Raw genomic sequence first — 26,315 nt, 5'->3', positions numbered from 1 at the left:
AAAAGAGACCTTCAAACATCATTTCTTTATCAGTGAGAAATATGACTCAGATGAATGTTTCCATCAGTCCCCTTCTCCCTGATAAAACACCAGATAAAAAAATCAGTTTTACCACTTTATGTTCCTCCCAAAATCACATATAATGTAACTGTCAGTCCTTCTTTCTGTGCTCTGGCCATTTGCTGCTGCTCTTCTTACAGGACAGGGTGCTATGCAGTTTCTCTTTCAGCAGCATGGACACACTAGACGTTGTGGGATGACTGGATTGATCACATGGTCACCCTTTCTTGAGAGGAAGTATGGTCAAGACAAGTACTCTAACTCTGGGGGCAGACAGCAGAGAGGTCTCTCTTAGGCTTTGGATGGGGGAAGCAAAACTCTTATTCTTCTGACTGCTTTCCAAACTTTGAGCTCTAGCTGCGCAAGCAGGCACTGGTGAGGGTAGAGAGGTGACCTTCAGGCTTTCCACCCAGAGGACAATTTTCTGCTCTTTGAGCAAAGCAGGAGTAGCTGTCTGGGCAATGCAGCTAGAAGATGCATTTTTGACACATTAATATTTTTGCTTGTGTGAGTTATGTGGAGTCACTCTCTGATGCAGTTGCAGAAAATGAAACTTTTTTTGTGTGTAGAAAAATGCAACTTTTTTTTTTTTTTTTTTTTTTGTGCAGAAAAAAGTTGCCCCAGTACCTGGGGGAGTTCTCAAGCCCACCCCCCCAGACAACTTTTTTGACTATCATATAACTACATGTATGTCCGATGCAATCGTAGGGTTTCTCAACTGTAACACAGTCCCTAGTAATTTTGTATTTGGGGAAAGACTTGGTCATTTCCAACCTCTTAAAAAGAAATTCTGTCCAGTTGCATGTTTTTTTGCAATCTACTCGGACAATATAGTTGTAGTCTTTCAACACAATTTCCTCTGAAGAAAGAACTTTTAAAAAATGTGAAAGCTAGAAGTCAGCCTCACTGGACCACCACTTGACTTTACCATATGCTGCATGTCCTTCCAGATTGTTGATGCTGTAACTGGAATGGCAGCCCAGGTGAGTGTCCAGTCTGAATAAGTCTGAGAGAGCTTGATATTTTTTCCTGAGTATTAGAACAGATTTAAGTTTTTGTTTCAGCCTCCATCTGAAGGTGGAATGAAGTACTGAAAGACCCTGAAGCTTCATCCATGTTTCTGATAAAGACAGAAGAGCCTGTAAATGTCAGTGAGAAATTCCATGAGAATCTTATTGGTTTTAGGGAAGAATATAAGTAGGAAGTCAAAATATCTCATTGTTTTGTCTCTATGAGGTCACATTCATTATAACTAAAAATAGCTTCTTTGTGCACTAATAGAAAATATAGATAATCATAGATATAGGCACACAGATGTTCATGAGCCCAGAGGGGCAGAGGGGATACTGTCAGGGATGGTATTACATAGATAAAAAGTTCATAGCTGACAGAGAATCAAAGTTCTGATTTTAGAGGAGTTGTTGAAAACAAATTATTATTATTTTTTCTCCTCAGAAATGAAATACAACGGTGATGATAAAATTAGTGCAAGCTATTATGTGTCAGACTTGGTAAAGTTAAACTCCCCATGCTATATGTTTAAAAGCTGAGGCAGTTACTTCTTGGTAAGGCTGTAAATTACTCCTGCAAATCTGATGCTTTCAAGCTGCAGAAAAGTTTCACAATTTTATTGTCTGTTATGCAACACCCAAGAATGCAAGATGCTGTAAAATTGACAATATTTGTTATGATAAAACTTGACAGTGGTTGGACCCCCTGCTATCTCAAAATCACGGCCTATGACTCTAAGCATTATTTTCTGTGTTTTCTTGGTAATCTCTTTGGATAAATGCCTTCCTCTGTTTTCTCTTTTCTTCTACTTTGGTTGTAGTCACCAGGTTAGGGATCGTCTCTTTATTTTGTGTTCATACCCAAAACCACAACAATGCTAGAAATAGTTACTAAAAATGATGCAAATCATCAAAAGGAGTTTCTCTTACTGCAGAGATTATATGGAAGCTTGTCAATTTCATCAGCTCAAATGATGACTTCAGGCACCATCTTTGTGTAGGAGCTGGGCTGTTTTCCTGCCAAGAGAGAGCAAGGCTTTTCCACAAGAACTCGCTTTCAGTGTAGAGATGCCTTGGTCAGATCGGCTAACAGCCTGCACTATGAACCACAATATGGCTTTGAGGCAAGGCATGAAGTCCTCCACCCAGGCTACTGGCAGTCCTTGTCTTTAGCCAGTCCCAGCTCCTTTAGGCCTTAGTACAGTTGCATGATCTGGTTGCATGAAGTCTTTGAGCTACTTGTAGCTGCTACTGCTGCATCAAGCACATGGCACTCACATAAAGCTCCAAAATGTTCTCATTTCCTGCCAGTACTCTTTGTCAATGTCCAAGTGCCCTCACTTTGTGATGAAACCTCCCCCACTAAATTGGTTAATTTTGAAAGATTTAGTTTGAACTTAGCTTAAACCTGCTTGGCAATGTCTGTAATACAATGACATTAAGAGAATCATAACTCTTTGTTATGCAGCTAAAATCTGCTTTGTTTGGCAAGATAAAGTTCTTACCTTCTTTTTATTGTTTAACTGCTGAGAAGATGGACCATAAAACAGTGCAAGGTTATTGAAAGGTTCCTTAATCATTTGTCCTGGCTCCAGACATAGTGATAATGTTGAAGCTTTCCATTGGTATTTGTGCAGCGCTTGCCACAATATTATCTGTGACCCTAAATCAGAAAAAAAATGTGTTCTCTTTCAGAAGAGCTGTTACACATATATAGCTTTGAGCAGAGGTTCGTGTCCCACTGTGGATAAGGACTGCCAGGGCTGGGGCTAAAAGAAAGTGGTTTAGACATCTGTGTAAGCTTTGGGGATGTCTTCCTTGAGTCTGTGAGTGTGACCGAGTGTAGAGTGAAATGCAAGCAGGACTTTCTTTACAGTGTGCAATATATGGATTTTGATAAACCTTTATTTTTGCCTTGTCATACATGCAGAATATTATTGACTATGCATCTATTTTCTTAAAAAAAATTATAGTTACTGAACTTGAAAATAATTAATTCGAGGTCCTAGGCATATGTTTGTGGTCCTTGAGTAAATTTAGGACTTCAGTGGGCCTTTCTTTCACTATTGCATTCTACACGTCTTTCCTCTGTTCAAATTACCTCCAGAAGATCCCGAATGGGCCAAATACAGCACTAATACAAAGATCATCTGTGGCATATTTGAAGGAGTGAAATGTAAAAATGTATTGTGTTCTGCTGGCTCACTCAGACATCAGTTTGAAATATGTAGGGTACTTTTTCCTTAAGCAAGAAACCTAGGAGCTTGTCAAGCATGAAGAAAAGGTGCGAACTGTTGAGTGGCAACACCTGATAGGAGCTTGACAATACTAACTCTCAAGAAGGGGCAAAGTTTGAGTAGTGCAGACTAACTGTGAAATTCTGCATCTGTACAACATGACACACAAGACAAATGTTTGATTATTATAAGTCAACAGGGTAATGAACTCTGTCTGATTTAAACCATCTTCCAAGGTAGGAAAGGCCACTGAATGTACCACTGCTCTTTCTCTTGTTTCTTTCCAATGCTAACTACTTTTAGAGTTCCCTGGCATCTGAGATTGCTAGGAAGAAGATAGATAGTCCATTATGGTTTCTTTTGGAAAGACAGAAGTTGTAATTATCCAAAAATCACAATGCTAACCCACGTTATCATTTCCTGATGTCAATGATATTGCTCGTAGTCCAAACGCAGGCAAATAGATATTCCTCTTTGAACTGAAGAAAGTTTTGGAACATACGGGAGGTTCCTGTCATGAAAAACAGAAAAATTTATTTGAGTACAAATCAGATTTTTATCTTTGGGCATGGAATTCATTGTGATGCTTTGAAAAATTATATTAAAAGTAGCAACAAGATGAAGAGATAAGAATGAACTACTTGAATCTACTATACTACTTGTACTTTGTTTTGTTATTTGTTATTGATGAGTTCTAAGAAAACATTTATTGTAGGCAATAGCATTATGTACTTGGTTTACTATGGGGTATACATTTATGGGTAGTGAAAGTTTGTGACATTTTGAGATATCCAGTGATATGTTTCCAAAGATTATATATATATATATATATATTTTTTTTTTTTTCTTTTTGGGATCATGTAAAGAACATTGTCCTGGCCCTTTTTCAATAGCTCCTCTGTTTTCTTTCTCTCTCAAACCGTAATGGAAATTTTAAGCTTTTGGGGGCCAGAGATCATCATTTTTCCAACTATGTGAGCAATGCTAAGTGCAGTGAAGTCCCATTCCACAGATAGATTGCAACCATCACAACCAGCCACCACAATGGTGAAAGCTCATCCCACCTAACCACTAAAATCTTTGGTGACTTAAGAGAAAGGGAGTGAGGGCATGGCAGGGAGAAAAAATGGATGTCTCTATACCAAGAGGCTGACCAGCTCAGCCTGAGTTAGATCTCATTAGACTCTCACCTGACCCATCGCTTAAGAGTGTGGAGAAAAAAGGGGAAAATAAACATAAAAGCACAGTGTGTTCCAAGCAGTACAAGATGATGAAAGCAGAATGGAGAATGTTGCAGGTAGACAAGAACCGAGGAGGGCAGAGGTAGTGCAGGTAACACCATGACAGGGGAAGGAACCTGGAACAAAGGACTATCATTATCAGAGAAAGCCTAAAAAAGGGAGGAAGGGATCTCTGAAAAGTTTGAAATAGCACATGCAGGTGACTGCAGTTAGGAGAAGCAGATAGAAAGTGCCTCTGCTGCTCTTGCGTGTTCTGGGGATCTGGACCTTCCAAAAATATCAGTGGAGATTTGACCTCTTTGCATGCTGTCCACTCATTATCACTGTGAGAAGGAAAAAAAGTCTTTGATCATCACATGAAGGGTAGGTTTGGAATGTCATCAAACCTAACACCTTTATCCAATTTCACATTTTGAAACATTTATTCATCTTTCAGTGCAAAGCTGCACTCTTCCAAGTGGAGCTTTTCAGCCGGCCGGAGTATGTTTGTCTGTAACGAAACAGGGCTTGAATTCAAACTGTTGTACATGAAAGAAGTGTCCACATCTGTGTGGCATTAGCAGTCATATGGTATGTCATCTGTGATATTGCCTGAGACCATAAAAGTTTTTATGTTTTCAGATGATGCTATCCTTTTCAAAACACACTAAATACAAATGTATGCTTGAGAAAGATTTTGTGACCACACACTATTCAGTGCTGCTGTGCCATAACAAGAGAGTGCCCCAGCTGAGGCCATAATCCTGCTGGTGGGGCTGCTGCATCTTCCATGTGTTTTCATTTATATATATATATCTTTTTCCTTCTATAAGCTTTTAGTTTTGAATGCTTTTAAGTTGTGGATATCCACCTCTACAGTCAAACTGTATAAAGATGAGAGACTCCGTTCTAGATTATGAACAGTCTGTCCATGCTCTAGCAAGTGTTTAAAAGAACATCTTATTGAGTGTATTGTAAAAATCCCAGTGAAGACAAAACAAATGTGTAAGGCAGTATTAATTGTTCCTGTTTCAGCACCTAGTCAGATCAGAAGAAAATGAGATGTTTGTCTTCAAATGTTTTATATTCCAGAAAGCTGCAGTGGGATTCGTTTAACCAAAGATCCACAACACAGATGACTTTTGTGATCTAGTGAGCCATCCCTGGAGGTCTTTAAAAGACGTTTAGATGTAGAGCTTAGGGATATGGTTTAGTGGGGACTGTTAGCGTTAGGTTAGAGGTTGGACTTGATGATCTTGAGGTCTCTTCCAACCTAGAAATTCTGTGATTCTGTGATTCACTTACTGGGCAGCTAGCAGAATTTCAATGTGATTTCAAATGCCTCATGCTCTGCAAGTGTCTATTTCTCTACCTTGTTTGTAGAGGGAGCTGAGAGTGACAAAATAGATGTCCACAGTGTAAAAATCTACAATTATTTGGGATTCAGCCCTCTACAAATATCTATTAGTGCCTTCTGCTTACTGTCATGCCTAGTGTCAGTAGTGCTCAGAGGGAGAGACAGCACTTTATCTCAGTGCTGTTGTTGATATGGGAAATAGCATCAGGAAATTTTGTATTGGATTCCTGGGAAGAAGTTAAAAAATCAGCTGCAAAATCTGTTCCCTCCAGGAAGTCAAATATAAGAAGAAAGAACATGATTATCCTGACATTGTTCTGGGAGGCAACTGGCTATCCCATTAAATGAAGAGCTTGTGTATCTGTTGGGAAATGTGAAGACAGTAAAGGCAGATGATTCACTTCAGGGTTGAATAACCCTGGCACAGAGAAGTGATAACTCAGTTCCAAGGGCTCTGTGTGAGTTTTGGATAATCACGGTGTAGTTAATTAGGTTTAACTTCTAATGACTGTAAAGGGAATTCTGTAATGTGCACTGCTCTTCCCATTTCCTTTGACTGCACTTCTCCAATTTCCAGTATAAGAGAAAAAGTAAAAGAAGAGAAGGAACAACCTGCATACATAGGCAGGCTTTGTCAATACCACTATAGTGCATCAATATCAGAGGTACACTTTTGTAATTATCACAATTCAAAATCCATTTGATATGCTTTTTTATTTTTGTACAAAATTGAATTCTATTAATAAACTTTTTTTTCCCATTTCTATACAATATTAATTTTGCAGGCATAAAGTCAGTTAATTTCCACATCAATGAATTTGTATAGCTTTAAAAATACACAGATACTTTAAGCAGTACAAATTTTTGCTTTAGATAAGCACAGAGATCTTTTCTGTACCATGAGGCATGCATACTTTTTGTGTATTTTTTGACCTTAAGATTAAAATTAGTTTTCTCCTATAATAACACTTGATATTTAAGTGAAAGAAGTGGAAATGCAAGTCCCAACTATTGACTTCTACAAGAAATGCAGAGATGTGTCTTTTCATTTACAGAATAGCATCATATAATTTTACTGGTTCTCTGTAATTTCATTCTAGTTTAAAGGTCTTGGATGCTGACCTAGCTTGGACATCCTTCTTTCTTTTCTTTCTTTTCTTTCTTTTCTTTCTTTGTTTCCTTCCTTTCTTTTTTTCTTTCTTTCTTTCTTTCTTTAAAGACAAAAAAAAATGTTAATGCTTAATACATTTCATTTTTAACATATTTGGTCCCATTACCACACCACCCCTGGTCTCGTACTCACTGTTTTGCAGGGTCAAGGAGACAGTATGTGTATGAGAGTGAATATAAGCTGCGGTTCTTTGAAAAAATAACTCTTGACATATTGACCTCAAGCTGAATTTGAGCTTTCCTAGATCAGCAAAATTCTGGGTAGCTTGTTTGTAAAACTGTCTTGCAGTTAAGTTACTGGTGCTAATTTTTCACATTCCTTTTGACTTATTTGTCCATAAGTATTGAGATGGGCGTTCCAGTTTTCACCACAGATGAAATGTATGAGAAATGATACACCTATGAAAAGCAGCCATCTCTTTCATCATAATAAAACATGGCAGCATGCTAGAGCACGGTACAATGTTCCATATGGGCATAAAAGAAGAGTAAATAACTTATTCTGGTTAACTACTTAGGGAATTTTAGGTCAGTGGAAGGTAATTATGCAAAAATGAACTTGGCCAGTGTGTACAAGCTAACATCTGTATCATTGCAAAATAAATGCCACAGATGTTTTAATAATGAACAACAGATGTGGTCAATGCCTAGGTTTCAGATCTCATCTAAAAATCTTTCTCTCGTAGGTGACTCCTCACTCCTTCCCTAGGCTTATGCAGAACACTATCTGGCTGCTGGCTGCCTAATCACCAGCTCCCATCTTTCAGCTTTGCCTTTAGGATGTGGTGTATTATTTATAAGAGCTGGCAGTACAGCCCCTTATCTGCTGGTCAGAAAGCACAGCTGACTGCATTAGTGGAGAACACAGCTGAGCACTAGCCCAGCAGAGTACAGCCATTTACAAAGATAACCTTTCGCTTGGGTTGGAGGCAGTAGTTTTTAGCAGACCTGGTGAGTCAGTGGAAATAAATATGCAGTGTCTTGGTAAAGGCACACAGATGTCAGAAAGCAGCAGCCAAAGAAACCGGTATTGTTGTGGTATGCCATGTACTACTAAGTTTCTATTAAAAAGGTATATTTTAAGTGAGTAATGACTTTATACTAACAGTGTAGGCCTTTGCAGGGAGTGTTATCCCATGGAAGTGGAGGGCTGTCATGTACTGCTGCACAGCCACAGCACAGAGGCTTGATGTGAGGCCACCTTGGCAGACTTGGGCATGACCTAGATGGCAATCATGGTGGGAAACAGCAGATGCACCCTGCACTTTGCAGCACGTTGAACATCGTGTTTGCCCACTGTGTGGGTCGGCCCTCATACTTAGGGCATCTCCTGGCTATATCACCTACTTTTGCAGTGATGTCTCCTGACTGACACCAGAGTTTTTGCACCCAAGGTGGCTCTCTGCAAAGGTGCCTGAATTGTTCTTGCAAGCTGAACTCATTCACATGCCATGTTCCCTGGGAAGCAGGGACACGGGGACTGCAGCCTGAATTGGTTGATCAGCTCTGCTGGCTGTGATGGAAACGGTGAGGAAAGGGGTATCTCACCTTCCCAATTTATAAGGGCACAAATCGTGCAGATCCGTCTGACATCAGGCACCATTAAAAACAGGGACATTCCCATGTCACAGAATTCACAGAATTACAGAATTTTTTCTAGGTTGGAAGAGACCTCAAGGTCATCGAGTCCAACCTCTGACCTAACGCTAACAGTCCCCACTAAACCATTTCCCTAAGCTCTACATCTAAACGTCTTTTAAAGACCTCCAGGGATGGTGACTCCACCACTTCCCTGGGCAGCCTGTTCCAGTGCCTCACAACCCTTTCAGTGAAGAAGTTCTTCCTAACATCTAACCTAAAACTCCCCTGGCTCAACTTAAGCCCATTCCCCCTCGTCCTGTCACCAGGCATGTGGGAGAACAGGCCAACCCCCACCTCGCTACAGCCTCCCTTGAGGTACCTATAAAGAGCGATAAGGTCGCCCCTGAGCCTCCTCTTATCCAGGCTGAACAAGCCCAGCTCCCTCAGCCGCTCCTCGTAGGACTTGTTCTCCAGGCCCCTCACCAGCTTTGTCGCCCTTCTCTGCACCCGCTCAAGCACCTCCATGTCCTTCTTGTAGCGAGGGGCCCAAAACTGAACACAGTACTCGAGGTGCGGCCTCACCAGAGCTGAGTACAGGGGGACGATCACCTCCCTAGCCCTGCTGGTCACCCTGTTCCTGATACAAGCCAGGATGCCGTTGGCCTTCTTGGCCACCTGAGCACACTGCTGGCTCATATTCAGCCGACTATCCACCATCACTCCCAGGTCCTTCTCTGCCTGGCAGCTCTCCAACCATTCCTCTCCCAGCCTGTAGCTCTGCTTGGGGTTATTGCACCCCAGGTGCAGGACCCGGCACTTGGCCTTGTTGAACTTCATGCAGTTGACCTCAGCCCATCGGTGCAGCCTATCCAGATCCTCCTGCAGAGCTTTCCTACCCTCAAGCAGATCGACACACGCACCTAACTTGGTGTCATCTGTGAACTTACTGAGGGTGCACTCGATGCCCTCGTCCAGATCATCGATGAAGATATTAAAGAGGACCGGCCCCAGCACCGAGCCCTGGGGGACGCCACTAGTGACTGGCCTCCAACTGGACTTGGCTCCATTCACCACGACTCTTTGGGCCCGGCTATCCAGCCAGTTTCTAACCCAACGAAGCATGCGCCAGTCCAAGCCAAGAGCAGCCAGTTTCTTGAGGAGAATGCTGTGGGAGACAGTGTCAAAAGCCTTGCTGAAGTCAAGGTAGACCACATCCACAGCCTTTCCCTCATCCACCCAGCGCGTCACTCTGTCATAGAAGGAGATCAGGTTCGTCAGGCATGACCTGCCTTTCATAAAGCCATGCTGACTGGGCCTGATCGCCTGCTTCCCCTGCAAGTGCTCCTGTTTTCCCAGGTATTCTCAGCTGTTCTCATCAATATGCTGCCTCTGGTGCAAGTGCTGTGTGTGCTGTGTTTGGGACATGCAGTAAATGCACTGGCTTTCTGACTTCCCCCTTTTTCCTTCCAGAGGACATCTCTGTCAGCACTGGAGCGGTCAGAGCAGCAGATCAGGAGGGCATCCAGCCTGGAAGAGCTGCTTCGAATCACTCATTCTGAGGACTGGAAGCTGTGGAAATGCAGGCTAAAACTCAAAAGTCTGGCCAATTTAGACTCCCGCTCTGCATCGCATCGCTCCACCAGATTTGCTGCTGCTTTCTATGACATCGATACACTGAAAGGTGGGTGCAGGTTTGGAGTCTGGCTGCAGCTTCAGGACCATCTTATGCAGTAATGGATTTTAAGTGCCAGGGGTTTCCTAGAATACACCTGGACTGGAAACAGCAGGGCATTCACGGAAAATGACTCTGTACGAAAAAATGTCAGGCAACAGCCTGAGTATGTCTCCCTCATTTATGGGCAAATCAGGCTTACTGTACTGTGTACCATTCGAGGGAAAGATGTATTATGTATGAATTTGTCACTCCACAAAAAGAGGGGAAGTAAACATGCATAGAGTGGGCTGGAGTGATGGGCTGAGGGGCCTGCCAGCAGCATCTTGCCAGATCCTGGAATTTGCTTGCAGGCAAAAACAAACGAGTTTTACAACAGGCATCACAATCCCTTTCTTTATTAGGTGTGTTTTGATATAAGGCACTGCACATCATCAGTGGTGTCTGAGTGGGAACTGCAGGAAGGAGGTATTGCCCTAATCTTCTCTCTCTATTTGAGGAAATCTCTCTGGAGAGAAGAAGTAAGCTTTGAAACTGCCAGCCAGCACCTGAGTGAAGGGAATCACAAATCTGTTCCCCCACATGGAGCAAAAATGAACACTGTTCCCTGTAGGTGAAAGACTCAAGGGCCATTTTATGTTCATTGATGTAAAATAAAAGATCAAGTACTACGCTTCAGTCATGGAGATGGATTTCCTACAGCAAAGCTACACTATAGGCTAACCAAGTACAGATCAAGCTATTCTTTTTTGTTCAGTCTTTACCCTGAAGTGACATGACCATATCACTTTCCTTTGGGGAAATAGGATATTGCTGATCCTGTTCCAGCACTGCTTTTACAATAACCACAGCCACATTTGCACGCAATTGCTGTCGCTTTTATATCTATTGCTTCTACATTTCAACTAAATTATGACTGAGCAAAGGCCTCAATTTAGTTCTCTGAGCCATGGAACAGAAATGCAGAGATGAATGCCAGTCTGAAAAGGGTTTTTATGTGACAGGCATGGCTTTAAACATCTCATAAAATTTTTGTAGAGACAAACAAAACAAAAGCAAGCTAACAACAACAAAAATACACAAATCAAACCAAACAAACCCCAGCATCCAATACAGATTGGAAGAACAACTAAGGGGACTTTAATTAATGTTTGCATGTTTTGTTTTTCACATCTTTACAAGCCTATACAGAAACATTAGTTTCTGTATGTATATCAAATGAAGTTAATGTAGCTGTTATTAGAAGTAGTACCCAGGGTCAAATGCTGTATTTCTGTATTCACTATAGCTCATTGAGTGAGCCTCTGTATTTATGAAAAAAATAAATGTTCCTTTTGTCAATGCACTGAAACAACAGAGGATGTTGTCAAACGGTACTGAGGCAATGTAGGCTTTTTGCAATAGGCATTTTGAATGGCAGAAAAATGTAGCTCTTCAGGTAATGAAGTCAGATACCTATAGTTGTACAGATGTAATATTCTCATAACCACTTGTCACAGCTGTTAGTTCACTTCCTTCTTTCCCTTTGAATATCTAACTTTAGACACAGGTATGTCCGCTTTCTCAAACAAAGCCCAGTCACTGAAATTTAAGTTAAAAAAAGCCTTTTGGGTCATCTTCTCCATTTTTCCATCCAAAGTGGAATTATCCCAGAACAGAAATGACTTTGTTCTAACATCTTAATATGTTCAAGGTATTAAAGCTCCTTTTAAAAAACTGAGCCTATAAACATGTATTTCTTTCCCACACCCTTTCCAGTCAGTAAGCACTGTCCCTTTTGCCAAGAGCATCTGTTTTGTTTTAGTAAAGTTCTATGATGAGAAGGCTGGGTGAAGTCTATTCACAGCTTCACAGTTAGACCATCTTCCACTGCACCCCACACTCCAATGGTGCAATTTGAAGACTTTGTTCCTCCTTTCTAGAGCTTTAACAATGAAGTCACTGAAAGCCCCCCTCACCCTGTCCCACCACAACCTGCCCAGAGCAGCTCAGTTCACCTACAACAGCAGCACTTTCAAGCTTGGGTGTATATCATCGGAGCCAGATTTTGCAGCAAATGCCCTGTGCTTGCTCAGGGGAGATCACAGCGACCACAGTGCTTCACAACAAAGCATGACACCCACTTCTTTGACCAGCCCTTCCTGAAGCAGCCCTTCTGTTTAAAATAAATAAATACATACATAATGTGATTAATAAAGGGAAGATATGTGCAGATGGAAAGGTCATCACTGCTCACTCTCACTGAAGTGACATCTGAAGTGGTTACATGCATGTACTTTAGTAAGTTTGGCAAACACTTTATTTTCTATTTTAAGGCTTAGGATTAGATTGCTGCTTTGATAGTCTCAACTACTCTAGAAAATTCTATTGATTTTAGTGATTCTTTCCTTAATTTATGCTACAGGAAGTAAAATCAGAATCCAGACCCTAAACTGTTATAGTTTGTACTTTTTGAATGAGTGGAAAGTAGAGTGAATCAGCCCTGAGGAAGAGCTTTGCAGAAATAAACAAACTGATTTAGATATACAGAGTCAGTTGAAGAAAATATAAATAAATGAAAGGAAAGTCAGGTAGGAAAGAGTGAAATCAAGGCTTATCTGAAGACAAAGTATAGCAATTAGATTAAAAGTCTTCCAGAAAAAAAAATAATAAAAAATTAGAAATGCCCTATAAATGTACATACTGCTGGCACAATAGCAGGGAGATGGACTGCACTGGGAGAGCAATTTTCTTAATAGTGTAGAAGTTGCTTTTCACCTTTCATAAGCCTGCTGGAGGGGGGCAGACAGGAAAAATGTTTTCAGTATTTTAAGGACTTAAAGCACAAGCACTGATGACTCTCGAGTAATTTCATAACATGAATCAGATAAGCAAAAGCAGAAAAAAAAAAAAAAAAAAAGCAGGGCCACCTCTAAGAAGACCTGAGATGGTATTATGTAAATGTTACTATTTTCTCTCTGTGCTTCAGCCAGTGAATGCATTATTCCTTCTCACAGTCAGGGTTTGACAGATAGGTCTGAAATAAATTACTAGTCTATACCAACTGAGTATTTGAAAGATGCCACGTTGTTTTGAATAGATAAAAGACGCTTAAATTCATATTCCTGCTATTCCAACTTAATACCCAAGAGGGTATTTAGGTGTGAGAGTGTTTGTCTTGGATTTCATTCAGCAGCTTGGAAACAGCTCGCTGGCTGACATCCAGTGGGAGTACTAATACCCTCTGACCAGAATCTGTTAATCATTAATGTGCTTTTCCAGTCAGGCCCAGGCTCTATGCGCCCAAATTGGGGTACACGTGGTGACAGGCTAGGGTGGCAACATGAAAATGACCCCGCAGGAGAGAAGAAAGGGTTGGGGCCTGCCTGACCAGACGTGCTTTGGGGAGCTGATCCTCTGTCAGCAGAGATCGATGTGCCCTACTTAACCCATGGACATGAACGGAGATTTTGGTCATCCCTGTTGAAAACCAAAGGCAGATAAATGTAGCGACCTCTTTGCCAGGGCAGCTGCTGTAAGTTACTGGGATAATTTTGTACTCCGCCTCTCTCTGGTCCTTAAATTAATCCAAGTAAGTGCAGATGGCCTGCCAGCACTTCATTTTTATTTGTGTAATGTTTTTGCCTCACTAATCAGAGGTTTACTTTGCCATGATTGCTCATAAAAATGGTGTTCTCTCCAGTCATAGATGAGGAATGGCAAAAGACTCAGTGTGTGCCAAGGGAAACCTGTGTGGAGGTTGCCAAAGAGCTTGGTACGACAACCAACAAATTCTTCAAGCCTCCCTGTGTGAACGTGTTCAGATGTGGAGGCTGCTGCAATGAGGAGAGTCTGAGCTGCATGAACACAAGTACAACTTACGTGTCAAAAACGGTAAATGAGCCTATTTACATGCATTCCCTTTGCCCTGGCTCTCAAAGAAGGGAGGGGAAAAAGGATGTTTGGTTTCTGAAATCCTGTTATGAAAGATCTGTCTACTCTGTCATAACAAACAGAAGAATTGACTTTTTTATCCATGTGGAGTAAACACAGGCATGTGCAATGACATTTTACACTCATGTCATATTATTACAAATGTTTATATATGTGTAGAGATGGAAAATCAGACCCTGAGAAAGTGACTGTAGGCTCACATGACATTACGGGATATAATGCTTCTCTAACGTATTGTTACTTGGACCTGGGACCTCTTGAGAACATTGGCTCGTGGGAAAACTCTCCACCAAAGGACTGAGAAAATCTGGGGCATTTTGTAGTGTGGGACCAGGAGTTTGAGAGCTGCATTCTCAAAATTGCCATTAATGCCACAAGGATGGTTAATAGTTATTGAGGTACAGCTTTGTGAGCCTTAAAAAGAGACATTTGCAGCAGAAGATATCAACTGCTCATTGCATGCTTCATTCAAGCTTGAATGCTTCAGGATCTGAATGTCCCAAATCACAAGTTACTTTGGAAAAGGCTTAAACCTGCACCCAGTTATTGCTTAGGTGCAAAAAGCAACAAATATGTGAATTTTAATGACTGGTGCCAAAAAGTGAGCATAGAGTATCTAGAGCTTCTTTCAGTAGACTCCCTCTAGCATCTATGTACAGAGGTATCTTGCTCCAGTTGGCAAATGAGCACAGCTCCAACTTCAGTACTTTCAGTCAGTGCTTTGTTTGAAACCATCTGTATCCATACCTACAAAATGAACACAAGGGACAGGTCCTCCTAGATTAATCTTCATTTTGGGCACCCCTACTTATCAGATCTTTTGTACTTATATTAATATATTAAACTCTAGTTACCAAATAGGTTTTTATTTAAGACAGAACAAAGACTAAGGGCAGTTGTTTTAAAAACAAAATTGAAGTTCTTACAGGAAAGCATTTGAAGGTCAGCAGGCCTGATTCACTTCCATATTGTTTCAGGTTTTTTGTAATGCAATTCCTTTGTGTCTGGGTACACTGGATCTGTCCTTCTTGCGTCAATGTTCATTAATTGCTTTCATTCCACACCAGACAGAGAAAGCACTTATGAGCTGTTGGCTATACACAAAAGACATCTGATCAGCTCAGGGAGCTAGGTCACGCTAAAAAGTATTTACTTATTTATGCGTTTTTGGAGCAGCAGTTCATAAGTTTGTTGAAAAGCTGCAATTCTGCAGAGTGTAACATTCCTTTAGTGCCCTTCAAAATAACCATTCCCTCAAAAGCCCCCAGCTAAATTCCAGTCCTGGACACACTACCAGCAGACCAGACTTCTCTAAAATCTATGAAATTACTCCCATAAAAGTAAGAGTACATTTTTTTTCCTTGCATAAAATATCCACTGAAGGATATTCCTGCCACTTGAAGTTAGAGACTATGACACCTACATTTAAATATCTAAACAGGTTTAGAACTATTTTTCAGCCACTGAATCTGCATGCAGCACTAACCTGGCATGCTGATAAGTATTTTATTCCTTACTTTCCACTTGAAAAAAGCTGGCCTGTTGGGTCAGAGAGGGTGTGGGTCACTTCAATGACTCCTACATGGAGCTGCCCAGAGAACCAGAGCTTCTACAAGGCTACCCAGAGATTGCTGTTTGGTTCCTTAGTCTCCTACTACAGTCAACAAAGAATGATTCTCTGAGGAACCCAACTAAAGTGGACTGAACTGTCTTTTATTTACTCCTGTTTCCTCTGTCTCTGAGAAGTCTGTGGAGCTTAAGTTAGGGACCTAAAGGTGCAAGCTGTGAGTACCTTAGTAATGCTAAATGTTTCTATGAGTGGCTGAGATTCAACTGATGATATAATTGAGAACAAAGTTCCCAATGCCTTTGTCTTTTCCATCTTCTGCTAGCAATCCAGAAGAGGCATTTGAGTGCATTTGCAAAGATTTTGGGGTGATCTTGGGTATTTAGTAGCTGGTTATATGACTCTGAGATGACCATTTTGGCAAGTTTTTACAGTGATAGGCATTGTTCGCCTTTCACTTCAAAACCCTCAGTGCCCACCTGCTCATTCATCCCTATGGTAACTATTGCTAGAAAAGAGCAATGGTGAGGCAAATGGTGGCAAAGCTAAGAAGTTTTGATTTGATATAGTAATTGCATAATGGAAACTGGAAAAAAAAATAATGTTTATTTCACCTACCTAGCTCTTTGAGATCTCAGTTCCCTTGACAAGTGTTCCAGAGCCTGTGCCAATCAAAATTGCCAATCATACTGGCTGTAAATGTTTATCAAATACCCAGCGTCATCAGTACACCATCATACGAAGATCTGTCCAGTACCCGGAAGAAGATGGGTAAGTTGCCTCATTTACAAGTGACTACCTATGTTGTGTGGTTCAATGTATGAAAATTATTTTGTTCTGATTTGGTTATTATAATGGTGCCTTCGTTTTCTGTTATCCCAAAAGATTTTATTTTTTCAACATGACATGAGCAGTTCTGCTCACACATTACTTAGCCAGGGCACATGAGAGTACTGAGATCAACCTAAAGCACTCTGCTGTACCTCATGTTACCTTGGGTCAGAATCGATGCAAACCATGGATTTTAAATTTTGTAATCAGTCCTGGTTTGCATCTGTCTGGCTCAGTGTCTGGAGAAAAGCGATCTCACATCTCACTCCAAAGTATGGCATAGCAGCTGTAGTCCTGATGGGAACTGGCTACATTAACTCAACAGACACTCTGGAAACACAACTACAGGGTCATTTAAAGTTAGCTCAGAAGTCCCTGTCTAGCCCTGCATGTAGGCTTGACCCTGAAAGTGCCCTTCAGCAAGAGTTCTGGGCTGGGGGATAGGTGACATATCAGCAAAGCCACTGCTAGCCATCACTCAGCCTGCTGGCTGCTCTGAATCCTCTTCTTAGGCAGATCCTGAAGAACTTTAGCCTTCTTCCAGTTTGTGAGCTTCGCTCCCAGATCCAAGTACCTGAAAGTCAGGCTGGTCCCTCTGAGTCTGAAAAAAGTTCATTATAGATCATTAAGCATAGGTTCATTTTGCCAAATGACTCTGATGCTGCTCTTGATATTATTTTCAATTATTTTTAATTTCCTTTTTTTTTTTTTTTTTCCTAGTTGTCCCTTTGCCAACAAACTTTGCCATAATGGATGGATCTGGGATAGTGACAAATGTGAATGTGTTGTAGATGTACAGCATCCCAACAGACGGGAAGGTAAAGATAAAATTACCAATGGATACATATATTTACTATGTCCAAGCTGCTCGTGTTTCATTTTGGTTATGTTCCATTTCCTGTTGTGAGAGGTACAGTTTTAATTCTACATCCTTAGTTGGGCCTGGCTTATGGTGCAAAAACACCTGAAAATAAACACTCGTATATGCTTATCCCCATCTCATGTTTTTTCCATGGACATTTTACTCCATCTATATTAGAAAGCTAAATAAGAACCAGGAATGTATTAAAAAGAGTTAACAAAGTAGGCACCTTTGATTATTTTTTATTTTATTTTATTTTACATTGCCCTTAGGTTGCATTATGTACATTAGGGAAAGCTTTTTAACTGTAGAAAAAAAAAATATCTCCTGGAATATGTTGCTTGGGGAAGATGTTGAATCTTCATTATGGGAAATTCTTGAGAATAGCTGTAACAGGAATAAGAAATAAGATGGATAAAATCAGTCCTTCCTATCAGCTGTAGTCAGTGTAGAAGATTATAATCTTTGAAAGTATTAGACTATCTTTTAGGTAGTCTAATAAGGTATTTAGGAGGCTTATGGAAGAAAATGGGAGAGGGTAAAATGAAGACAGGCAGAGGGAGCTGGGATTGTTCAGCCTCTGAACAATCCCCAGGCTCTGGGGGAAGGCTCTGGGGAGACCTTACAGCAGCCTTCCAGTACCTAAAGGGGACCTACAGGAAATCTGGAGAGGGACTCTTTGTCAGGCATAGGACAAGACGTAATGGCTTTAAACTAAAAGAGGGAAGATTAAGATTCGATGTTAGAAGGAAACTCTTCACTCAGAGTGCGGTGAGGCACTGGCCCGGGTTGCCCAGAGAAGCTGTGGGTGCCCCATCCCTGTTCAAAGCCAGGTTGGGTGGGGCTTTGGGCAACCTGGTCTGGTGGGAACTGTCCCTGCTCATGGAAGGGGGCTGGAACTGAGTGATCTTTAAAGTCCCTTCCAGCCTAAACCATTCTGTGATTCTATGATTCTATAAATCTATGAAAGTAAGTACAAGTGTCCAGTACTTCCTCTCTCCTCAGCTTTTCATGGAAAACTTTGTCAAATATATTTGCAGGAAATATTCTGTGGGGGAACTGTGTAAGTCTAAATATACCCACTAGCAGTAAACATTAAGAGTAAAGTTAAATCTTCCCCAAGCCCTATGTAATTCTTTTTTAAAGAAACTGTTTTTCTTAGGAAATTGTAAATAGTTGAAGTAAAATTGTGACAGCAGTAGAGCAGTTGGACATGGAAGCCCTGACTCTCTGTTTTAACCTATGCAAGCAGAAGAGCAAACCCAGCAAGGCAATGATAAAAGCGAGACAGCAAGTTAAAGTAAAACTAAATAATTTCTTAAGTTATTCTGTTGTTTACAATGTCCTAAGGTTAATAGATTGGTTGCATATCTTTTTCTATAGGATCTATTCTCATTCTGGATCAGATCATTTGACCATCAAGTTATGTAGTTAAACTCATGTTAGTCTTTTCACTCAAGAAGAGATTAGTGCTCCATATTTCAGAGTATGTCCAAAGGACTATGAATAGCCAAAGTCCTCTTCACTCTTGGCCTTTTGTAAGGTCAGCATAGAGATCAGAATTTGTGGCTTGTTGAATTATAGCTTTTGTTGACATAAACTCAATATTTCCTCAGATAAAATATAACTCTCTGAAGCACGTTGTGCTTGGCTGTGGCTAGGACAAAATAACTTAAACTCTGTCTTTGATGTTAAAACAGTGAGACTGAAACACTCATACACGCCAAGCTTTATCACCCCAAGGATGTGGTTTGTTTTCCAAGAATTTGGGGCAGATTCTTTCCTCTCTTCAAATAGGACTTGGTTTTTATTTTTTTGGATATTGGTTTTTCAGCATTAAGTAAGTAATGATGAAGGTTTCTTTCAAGTAACGTACAGGCCTGTTCTGGTCAGTAAGAGCAGAGCTCAGGTTGCAGAGGTCACGGATACAGGTTACATTCCACATTCCCTAGGTTAAATCCAATAGCTAATTGTAAAATTACAGGAAATTACCTTTCCAGTGACACATTATATGCCATGACCTTTAACCAGGGATGTGCTGCCAGTGTTTTAATGTGGCTTTCAGAAAATATGTTACCCTTTTTTCTAGGATTAGCCTCATATTGTACTCCAGATGTATATTTTGAGGGAAGATAGATGAGGTATTGGAGTGTTCCCTTGGCTGGGGTTTTGTTTCTGAAACAAAGTATTTTCTCCTGTCTTTAACTGACAAGTGTACATATGTTGCTTATTGAAGTGCTAGACTGGCTTGCATCATGCTAGACATAATATTATTTTTGCAAAAATTTCCAGAGTGTATGGATAGTAAGATACATTGAGCAGTGAAGGTTCTAATTTGTGTGGATATGCAACTTTGGTATGGGCATTCACTAAATCCTTTCTAAGATTTTTCTTTTTAAAACCTGCAGTGCAGTAAAGGTTTGTTCCAAAACCTAACATTTGGCATTTCTGATATACAGCCCCAAAATAAAGTACTTTTATGCAGGGTTCAACCCACAAGAAATAACAGTATCAGAGTTAGCGAAACAATCGGCTCACTCCTCCCTTGAAAAACTTGAGAAGACCTTTTCTGCCCTGTAAATTGCAGCAGAAATTATAAAGACTAAAATAAATCGAAGAGTACACAACTGAGTCCTACTGATTGCAATGAAAGAGCCAGTGTCTTCCAGAGCAGGATTTAGCTCTGTAAAGCCTAACACTAAATGTTTTTTGAACTATTGCAGGACTCCCTCCTCTTGCTGAACTGGCTATGTGTGGACAACATATGGAATTTGATGAAGAAAATTGTGAATGCATCTGTAGACAGAAGTGTCCCACAGACTTCTTTCAAAGTAAAGAGAACTGCAGCTGCTATTTGTGTAGGGAGAGCCAGGAAAGCTGTGCTCAGAAACACAAGATATTTCATGCTGAAACCTGCAGGTAAGTGCTCCTTGTCATTCAGTGCCTATACTGAATTAGCTTGCATAGATGCTGGAGGTGCAAGTGCTGAATTAGCCAGGAGTGCCACCCAGGATGAAATACCTTGCTGCAATTATGAAGATAATAATAATAATAATAATATAGTCTTTACAATACTCACATCATAGAAGAGTCTAAGGTTTATTTAATTGACATGTTTTGAGAAATCTGGACAAGGATGTTATTCAACTACCTAGGTTTATTATTTTTTCCCTCTTCTTAGGGGAATGAATTCTAAAACTATGCTATACTTGAAATTACTGTGTTACAAAGGGGATTTACTGTGAGACACTGAATCTTGCACTTCCAGCGAGTCAGAACCCAGCCTGTGTTCTCTGTGACAGCCAAATGCTTTCTCATGAACTTCTAGGGACAAAGGTACCCTAAATTAACATCCACACCATGCAGCTCATTCCCTATTAAATTTGTCCTCAGAGCAAATGATTTGCTAGAGCTAATGAAATTTTGTACACGTGGAAAGCCATGCAATCAGGTCTGATTCCTGTAAGAACTGGGAAAATTGTTTTGGGGCTATTGCACTCCATGCATTTTCCAAATCTTTTTGTGTAACTAGTTTTGAGGTTTCTTTTGGCAAAACTTAAATGGAAAATATGCTTTTAAAATACTCCCTTTTTTTTTTTTCTTTACCTTATTTTTAAAAATTTCCTTCTCAGAGAACCCTGGTCACACGTAGAGAACCAAGAGCATGCAAGAACTCAGTCTGAAAGCCTGTATGGACAGTCAGAATCCAGTTTCCCTGGGTACCTTATCAGAACTGCAGTTCACTGCATGCTCACCTATAGGGCCCATTCTCATAGACCTCTTAGGTTCATTCATAGAGAGGAAGCTGTGGAAAAAGTAACATTTGCATCTTTAGACTCAGTTTTGAAAATATGGACAAGCATAAAATAGATGGCAACAAATATACAAATAGCTAAAAAATCAGCAGAGCTGAAAGTGAGCATCAGAGACTTGGTCATTTATGTGTTGCAGGTGTGAGAGGGTATCAATGCAATCATTTGTTTTCATGAGTGTAGCTCCTAGAAATGACTGTGATATGGACACAGGACTTCTATGCCAGCCTTTTATACCCGGTAGTCTTGGAGGACCAAAGCTGAAGCATCAAGTAAGCTAAGGTACTTCATAAAATTTGAGGGCGGCACTATCCAGGATCTCACTGCTCGCAAGAAATGAAAGAGTTACTTAGGCTGACTGTGGATGAATGGACAGCAAGAAGACATTGCTGCAGACAAGAACTGCCAGGCAGCAAAGTCTTTTCTCCCTCTATTGTAGGGTGTCCGCACTTTCTCAAACATCTCCTACATGTCCGATGATGAAAAAGTTGGGAAAAGTGACAAAGAATTATCATATTAAAATGCTCCTCTCTTTTTTGCTTTCTTCTCCTTCATTAAACAGCTGTGAGGACAAATGTCCATCCCAACCCAGAACATGCCCCACTGCAAAACCAACGTGCGCCAGGCATTGTCGTTGTCCGAAGGAGAAGAGAGGTTCTCATGGGTCTCAAAGCAAAGAAAATCCCTGACTGAATTTCCTCAATTCTACAAAAATCCACTGCTTCGCAACGTAGCTGTCACTGACTTTCGAACAGTAGTAAACACAAACATCTTCCACATTAACAGCAGAAGAATGAATCCAGTCTGCATTTATTTATTTATCACTAACTGCAGGTCAGTCCTCTGGGACACTGATAATTGTTCTGTAAGAGGTAAAAACAACTGATGAATTTCTGTCTGTGTGGAAGAAAGAGCAGAAAGAGCCAGTTCAATGTTATGCTATGGAAGATGAAGCTGGTATTGGTAATACAGTCGCAGTCACCAGCCAGTCTTTCAAAAATTGAGACTAGATAATCTTAGCCTCTGAATCCTTAGCTAACGCAACTCTAGGGTGAAATTTTCTTCAGAAATTCAGTGTACAGGATTTGGCTTCTAATAGGGTCAGCACTGAGTTATTTGATCTACTGTCCAGCTTTGATTATCATTTTGAGTTTATTGTACAACTACTGTCAGATGTGCCATATTTAAGTGTATATAAGAAAATAAATACATCAGTTATTCAAGTGGTTTTGATTTTTTCCCTGTTATGCTAAAACTCTGCCAAACAAAAAGAAAATAAGCAAAAACCCAAAGCCACCTCAAGCACAGCCTTATGTTTGTCCCACTGGGACTGGCTCCTGCCCAACCCCAGGTCGAAACAAGGTCACTTGGTCCAATAATTTCAGTATGGAAGAATAATTTTTCCCACGTCTGCTTGACAGCCATGTGTGATTTATTTATTTGTTCCTGTGTGCTAATCTCCCTAAGGGGATAACAGCCACACTAGTACTAACTGTTCAGTGATTTTCTAAGGGAAACGATAATTTTGCTTTTAACTTACCATGCCATGAAAATATGTCCTTTGCACTGAAATTGTTTTCACCAGTGTGAGGCCTGAATAACAGTGTTTTAACCAAATCAAGTACAAGGACAACATTATTTTCTGAGCCACTGAAGTCTGGTCTGAGTCATTCTAGAGAAAATATTGTAAGCAGCAATCTTGAACTGGAAATGATGGTCTTGATGACTGAATCATTTTTTCCGCTTTGCCGAACTCTCCAATTCTATACTGCATTGTGAGTGGAGGGAACAGAGGAAATGAAACAACTGCAATGGAGATGGAAAGGTCGACACAATGTGTGGAATAGAAAATAGCTTTTTGATGTGCATCTCAGAGGGTTATTTTATTTATTTTTATCGTATTTTTATAGGGAAAAGTAGATTTCTTTAAAATAAAATCAGAACTCAATCCTATAAGAATCCTTTAAGTTGCCTCCTCATCTACACTGGGCTCCCCTGCCGCGGGGTTTCCTGCACAGCACAGGCATATGCAACTGGCCTGCCACATGAACAAGGACCAGAACAGGACCCCAGTGCAAAATAAGGTGAGCCAGACGGGCAGTAAAAGCAGCACACCCTTATACTTCCCTCACTTTTCTGAGAGGCTCTAAATTCAGACTTATATTCATGGTGGGTGAAGTCTCTGAGCTATGTGAAGGTCCTTAAAAGAAACGAACCTTCCCATCACTTTTCACCCCACCTATAGTCAGGGGTCTCCCGACCCTGTGGTGGAATTAATGTCGTCTACACCATTAGCACATTCCTCAGAAAGCAAAGGAGCTGCAGAGGCACGGTGCTCTGCAAGCCCAGGCACCTCACACTGAACCAGACACTTAACTGATGGCACTAGTGGCATATGAAGTAACAATACACCTTTGCCTGAAACTATACATAAGTGTTTGTACAGCTGAATTCTTCTTCAGTGTCAAGAAAGTTAACGTATATTCCTTTACTATAACCACATCGCCCATGGGCAGTTATTTATAGTGTCATTTAACAGTGCAACAACTGGAAAATGAATGGTTTTCCACAAGTTGGATCTGACTGGAGACCTGCTAGGCTCATGAATAAATAATTCCTGAAGTCAGTAGAGCTGTACTGACATAAAAAGGCAGGATGAGAAGATGCCCTCTGGGTTTGCAGAGGTCTGACTTTGAGTGACACGTGGAAAGAGTTTAAGCTTTTCCATTTCCTAGCTTGTCTTACATTGAGATTTAGCAGTTGGAGTCCTGTATTAATTATGTCTCAGCCTTGTCAATGCTGATCTGTAGAGGCTTCCTAGCTTTCCACCCTGACAGGGGTAGAAATTCATTTTAATTTTTAAAAAAAGAAAAAAAAAAAACCACAGAATTGCTCCAACCTGAGAGACAAATAAGTCTGCTCCAACTCCAGAAGGCTCTTAGATAAAGCAATCACTAAGGAGCTGAAAACCATGTTTGAAAGCTTTTCTTGGTGAGGCAGAGAGGGATTTGGTCATAAGCCATCCAACCCCCAGGAGAGTGCAAAAGCCATTTGGATACTGAGGCTGGAAAGGTCCCATCACTGACCACTGCTGCGAACCCTGCTCTGAGGTTTTTGCACCTTCCTAGACCACAGTAAGACAGACTTGTGCCTGGAGGTCCCACTTGGGATTGCAGATCCCAGTGGGAAGGAGAGAGATGTTGCTGCATCCATAGGCTTCATTCAGCCTAAGCCACAGAGTGATTTTAACCCTTAACCTCAAAATTTTGTGATAAACTATTTTGGATGACTTTGTGAAATGCTTAGGTAAATATTTTTGGTAGAAACTTGTAAAAATGAGAGAAAATGTGTTCAGAATTTGCAGAAGGCTTACAAATGTGAGTCTTTGATCAAATAGGATTGTCTGGCACACAAAGTTAAGACCCAAACATTTGCAGGATAGGAGAATGGGGATGAGTGTCTGTGTGTGCGTGTGCATACATGCACCCTAATCACACCCCACCTCTTTCCCTCCTGGTGCAGCACAGCACCTCACGCAAGTCTTCCTCTTCCACGAACCCATTCATCTGTCAGCCAGCTGCCTCTGGTGCTCCAGGACACAAAATGAGGCCAAGACAAGCACACACACTGTGCCAGGGCTGGCAGGGGAAGGGGATGCTTCTTGCTGGTGTCCCATTGCCAAAGACACCACACAGCACCACCAGGACAGCACTACAGCCTTCCCCTGCAGCTCTGTAGGATGGATGCAACTCCTCTCACTTCACCTAACCTAGGGTACAGTGCTGGGTGGCAAAGCAGAGGCACCCAAAGGCTCTGAATTAGCCAGATTCACACTTTGAACATGAAAATACCTTTCTCTAACCCTACACATTAATGGTTCGGAGTGTGAGCATTGGCCATTCTTCCCCTCCCATTGGCTTCTGCATAAAGGACTAAGAAAGGCACTTCCATCTTCCGAAGCCTTCAGTCACGTACTTTTTGGACTGTGCCAGTGCACTACTGTGTTGGCAGCACAGGGATCTTGCAGCTTATTTCTATTACAATAAATTTCCATCCTGGCAGATCCCCAGCTGTAAGACTCTGTGCCAGTCTCTGCATTGCTGTGTGCTGCACTTTTCCGTCCTGCTCTCCTGTATGATGAGAAAATAACCAAAGCTAGAGCACGTACTGGCTATTTATAGCACTCACCCAAGCACTACGTGGAAAAGCTCAAGAGTTTAAGCATAATGTTGTGAATGCCAGTGCCGCATGATGATCATCATTGTCACAGCCCAAAGAAGATCCGGATGTTGCTAATACCGTGGCACAGGCTGCAAATCCTTTGCATGGAAAACTATGACTAAAAGGAGGCTCTGGGTGGAGATGGAAACAAAAACAGATAATTAGAATTTGATGAGGACTTGTAAGAATTTATAGTGTTATTTGATTTGAGAAATTCTGGAGTCGATCCATTTCAAAATATTCAATAAACTTGGGAATAGAAATGCTTTCTGTTATCTTTCATATCAATACATCAGAATTTAATAACAGTGATTTAATAAAACAATTCAGGAGACTTAAATGGGGTATATAAAATTCATGGCAGATCTGGCTTTTGACTGATGTCATTAGCTTTTAACCTATGACTAAATGACCTTCTCAGAGGGAAGGTTATTGAACAGAGGAACGTAGTGTTTGAAGTTTGAAATGCCTTTTATTACTGCGTTCAGCATGACTTGCTTTTTAAACATATGGACATGATTTACAGGCTTCATAGCCAGAATAATAATGCTAAAATTTCCTGTTATGGTGTGTCTCAATTTTTATATAATGAGGGATGTCTTTAATCCAACATTTGGATTATGGCCTCTACATATCCATCTCTATAATAGGAATGACACTACTTAAATAATAACTGTTAATTCTGAAAAAAATGTGCAGGTAGTTTCTAAAAAATATCACTTTTTATGTCTAGCTAGCTTTCAAACCTGCATGTGCTTTTTTGGGGGAGGGGGCAGGAAAAA

At 40.8% G+C, this 26,315-nt stretch overlaps 1 protein-coding gene across 1 annotated transcript in view; it reads left to right on the top strand.

The window, feature by feature from the left end:
• VEGFD (vascular endothelial growth factor D) overlaps positions 1 to 25,169 on the top strand; it is a 34,495-nt gene extending 9,326 nt beyond the window's left edge. The window contains exons 2-7 of the mRNA XM_082784640.1: positions 10,106 to 10,316; positions 13,990 to 14,180; positions 16,430 to 16,578; positions 17,359 to 17,456; positions 20,224 to 20,419; positions 21,875 to 25,169. Coding sequence (XP_082640766.1) covers positions 10,106 to 10,316; positions 13,990 to 14,180; positions 16,430 to 16,578; positions 17,359 to 17,456; positions 20,224 to 20,419; positions 21,875 to 22,001 — 972 coding nt within the window. The 3' untranslated portion in view covers positions 22,002 to 25,169. The remainder of the gene's footprint in view (positions 1 to 10,105; positions 10,317 to 13,989; positions 14,181 to 16,429; positions 16,579 to 17,358; positions 17,457 to 20,223; positions 20,420 to 21,874) is intronic.
• The last annotated feature ends 1,146 nt before the right edge of the window (positions 25,170 to 26,315 follow it).

Source organism: Aythya marila (assembly GCF_965140915.1).
Source record: "Aythya marila genome assembly, chromosome: 1".
In the NCBI taxonomy this organism is placed as follows: domain Eukaryota; kingdom Metazoa; phylum Chordata; class Aves; order Anseriformes; family Anatidae; genus Aythya; species Aythya marila.
Note: the sequence above shows the minus strand (reverse complement) of the source record. Positions and strands in the feature narration are given on the sequence as shown.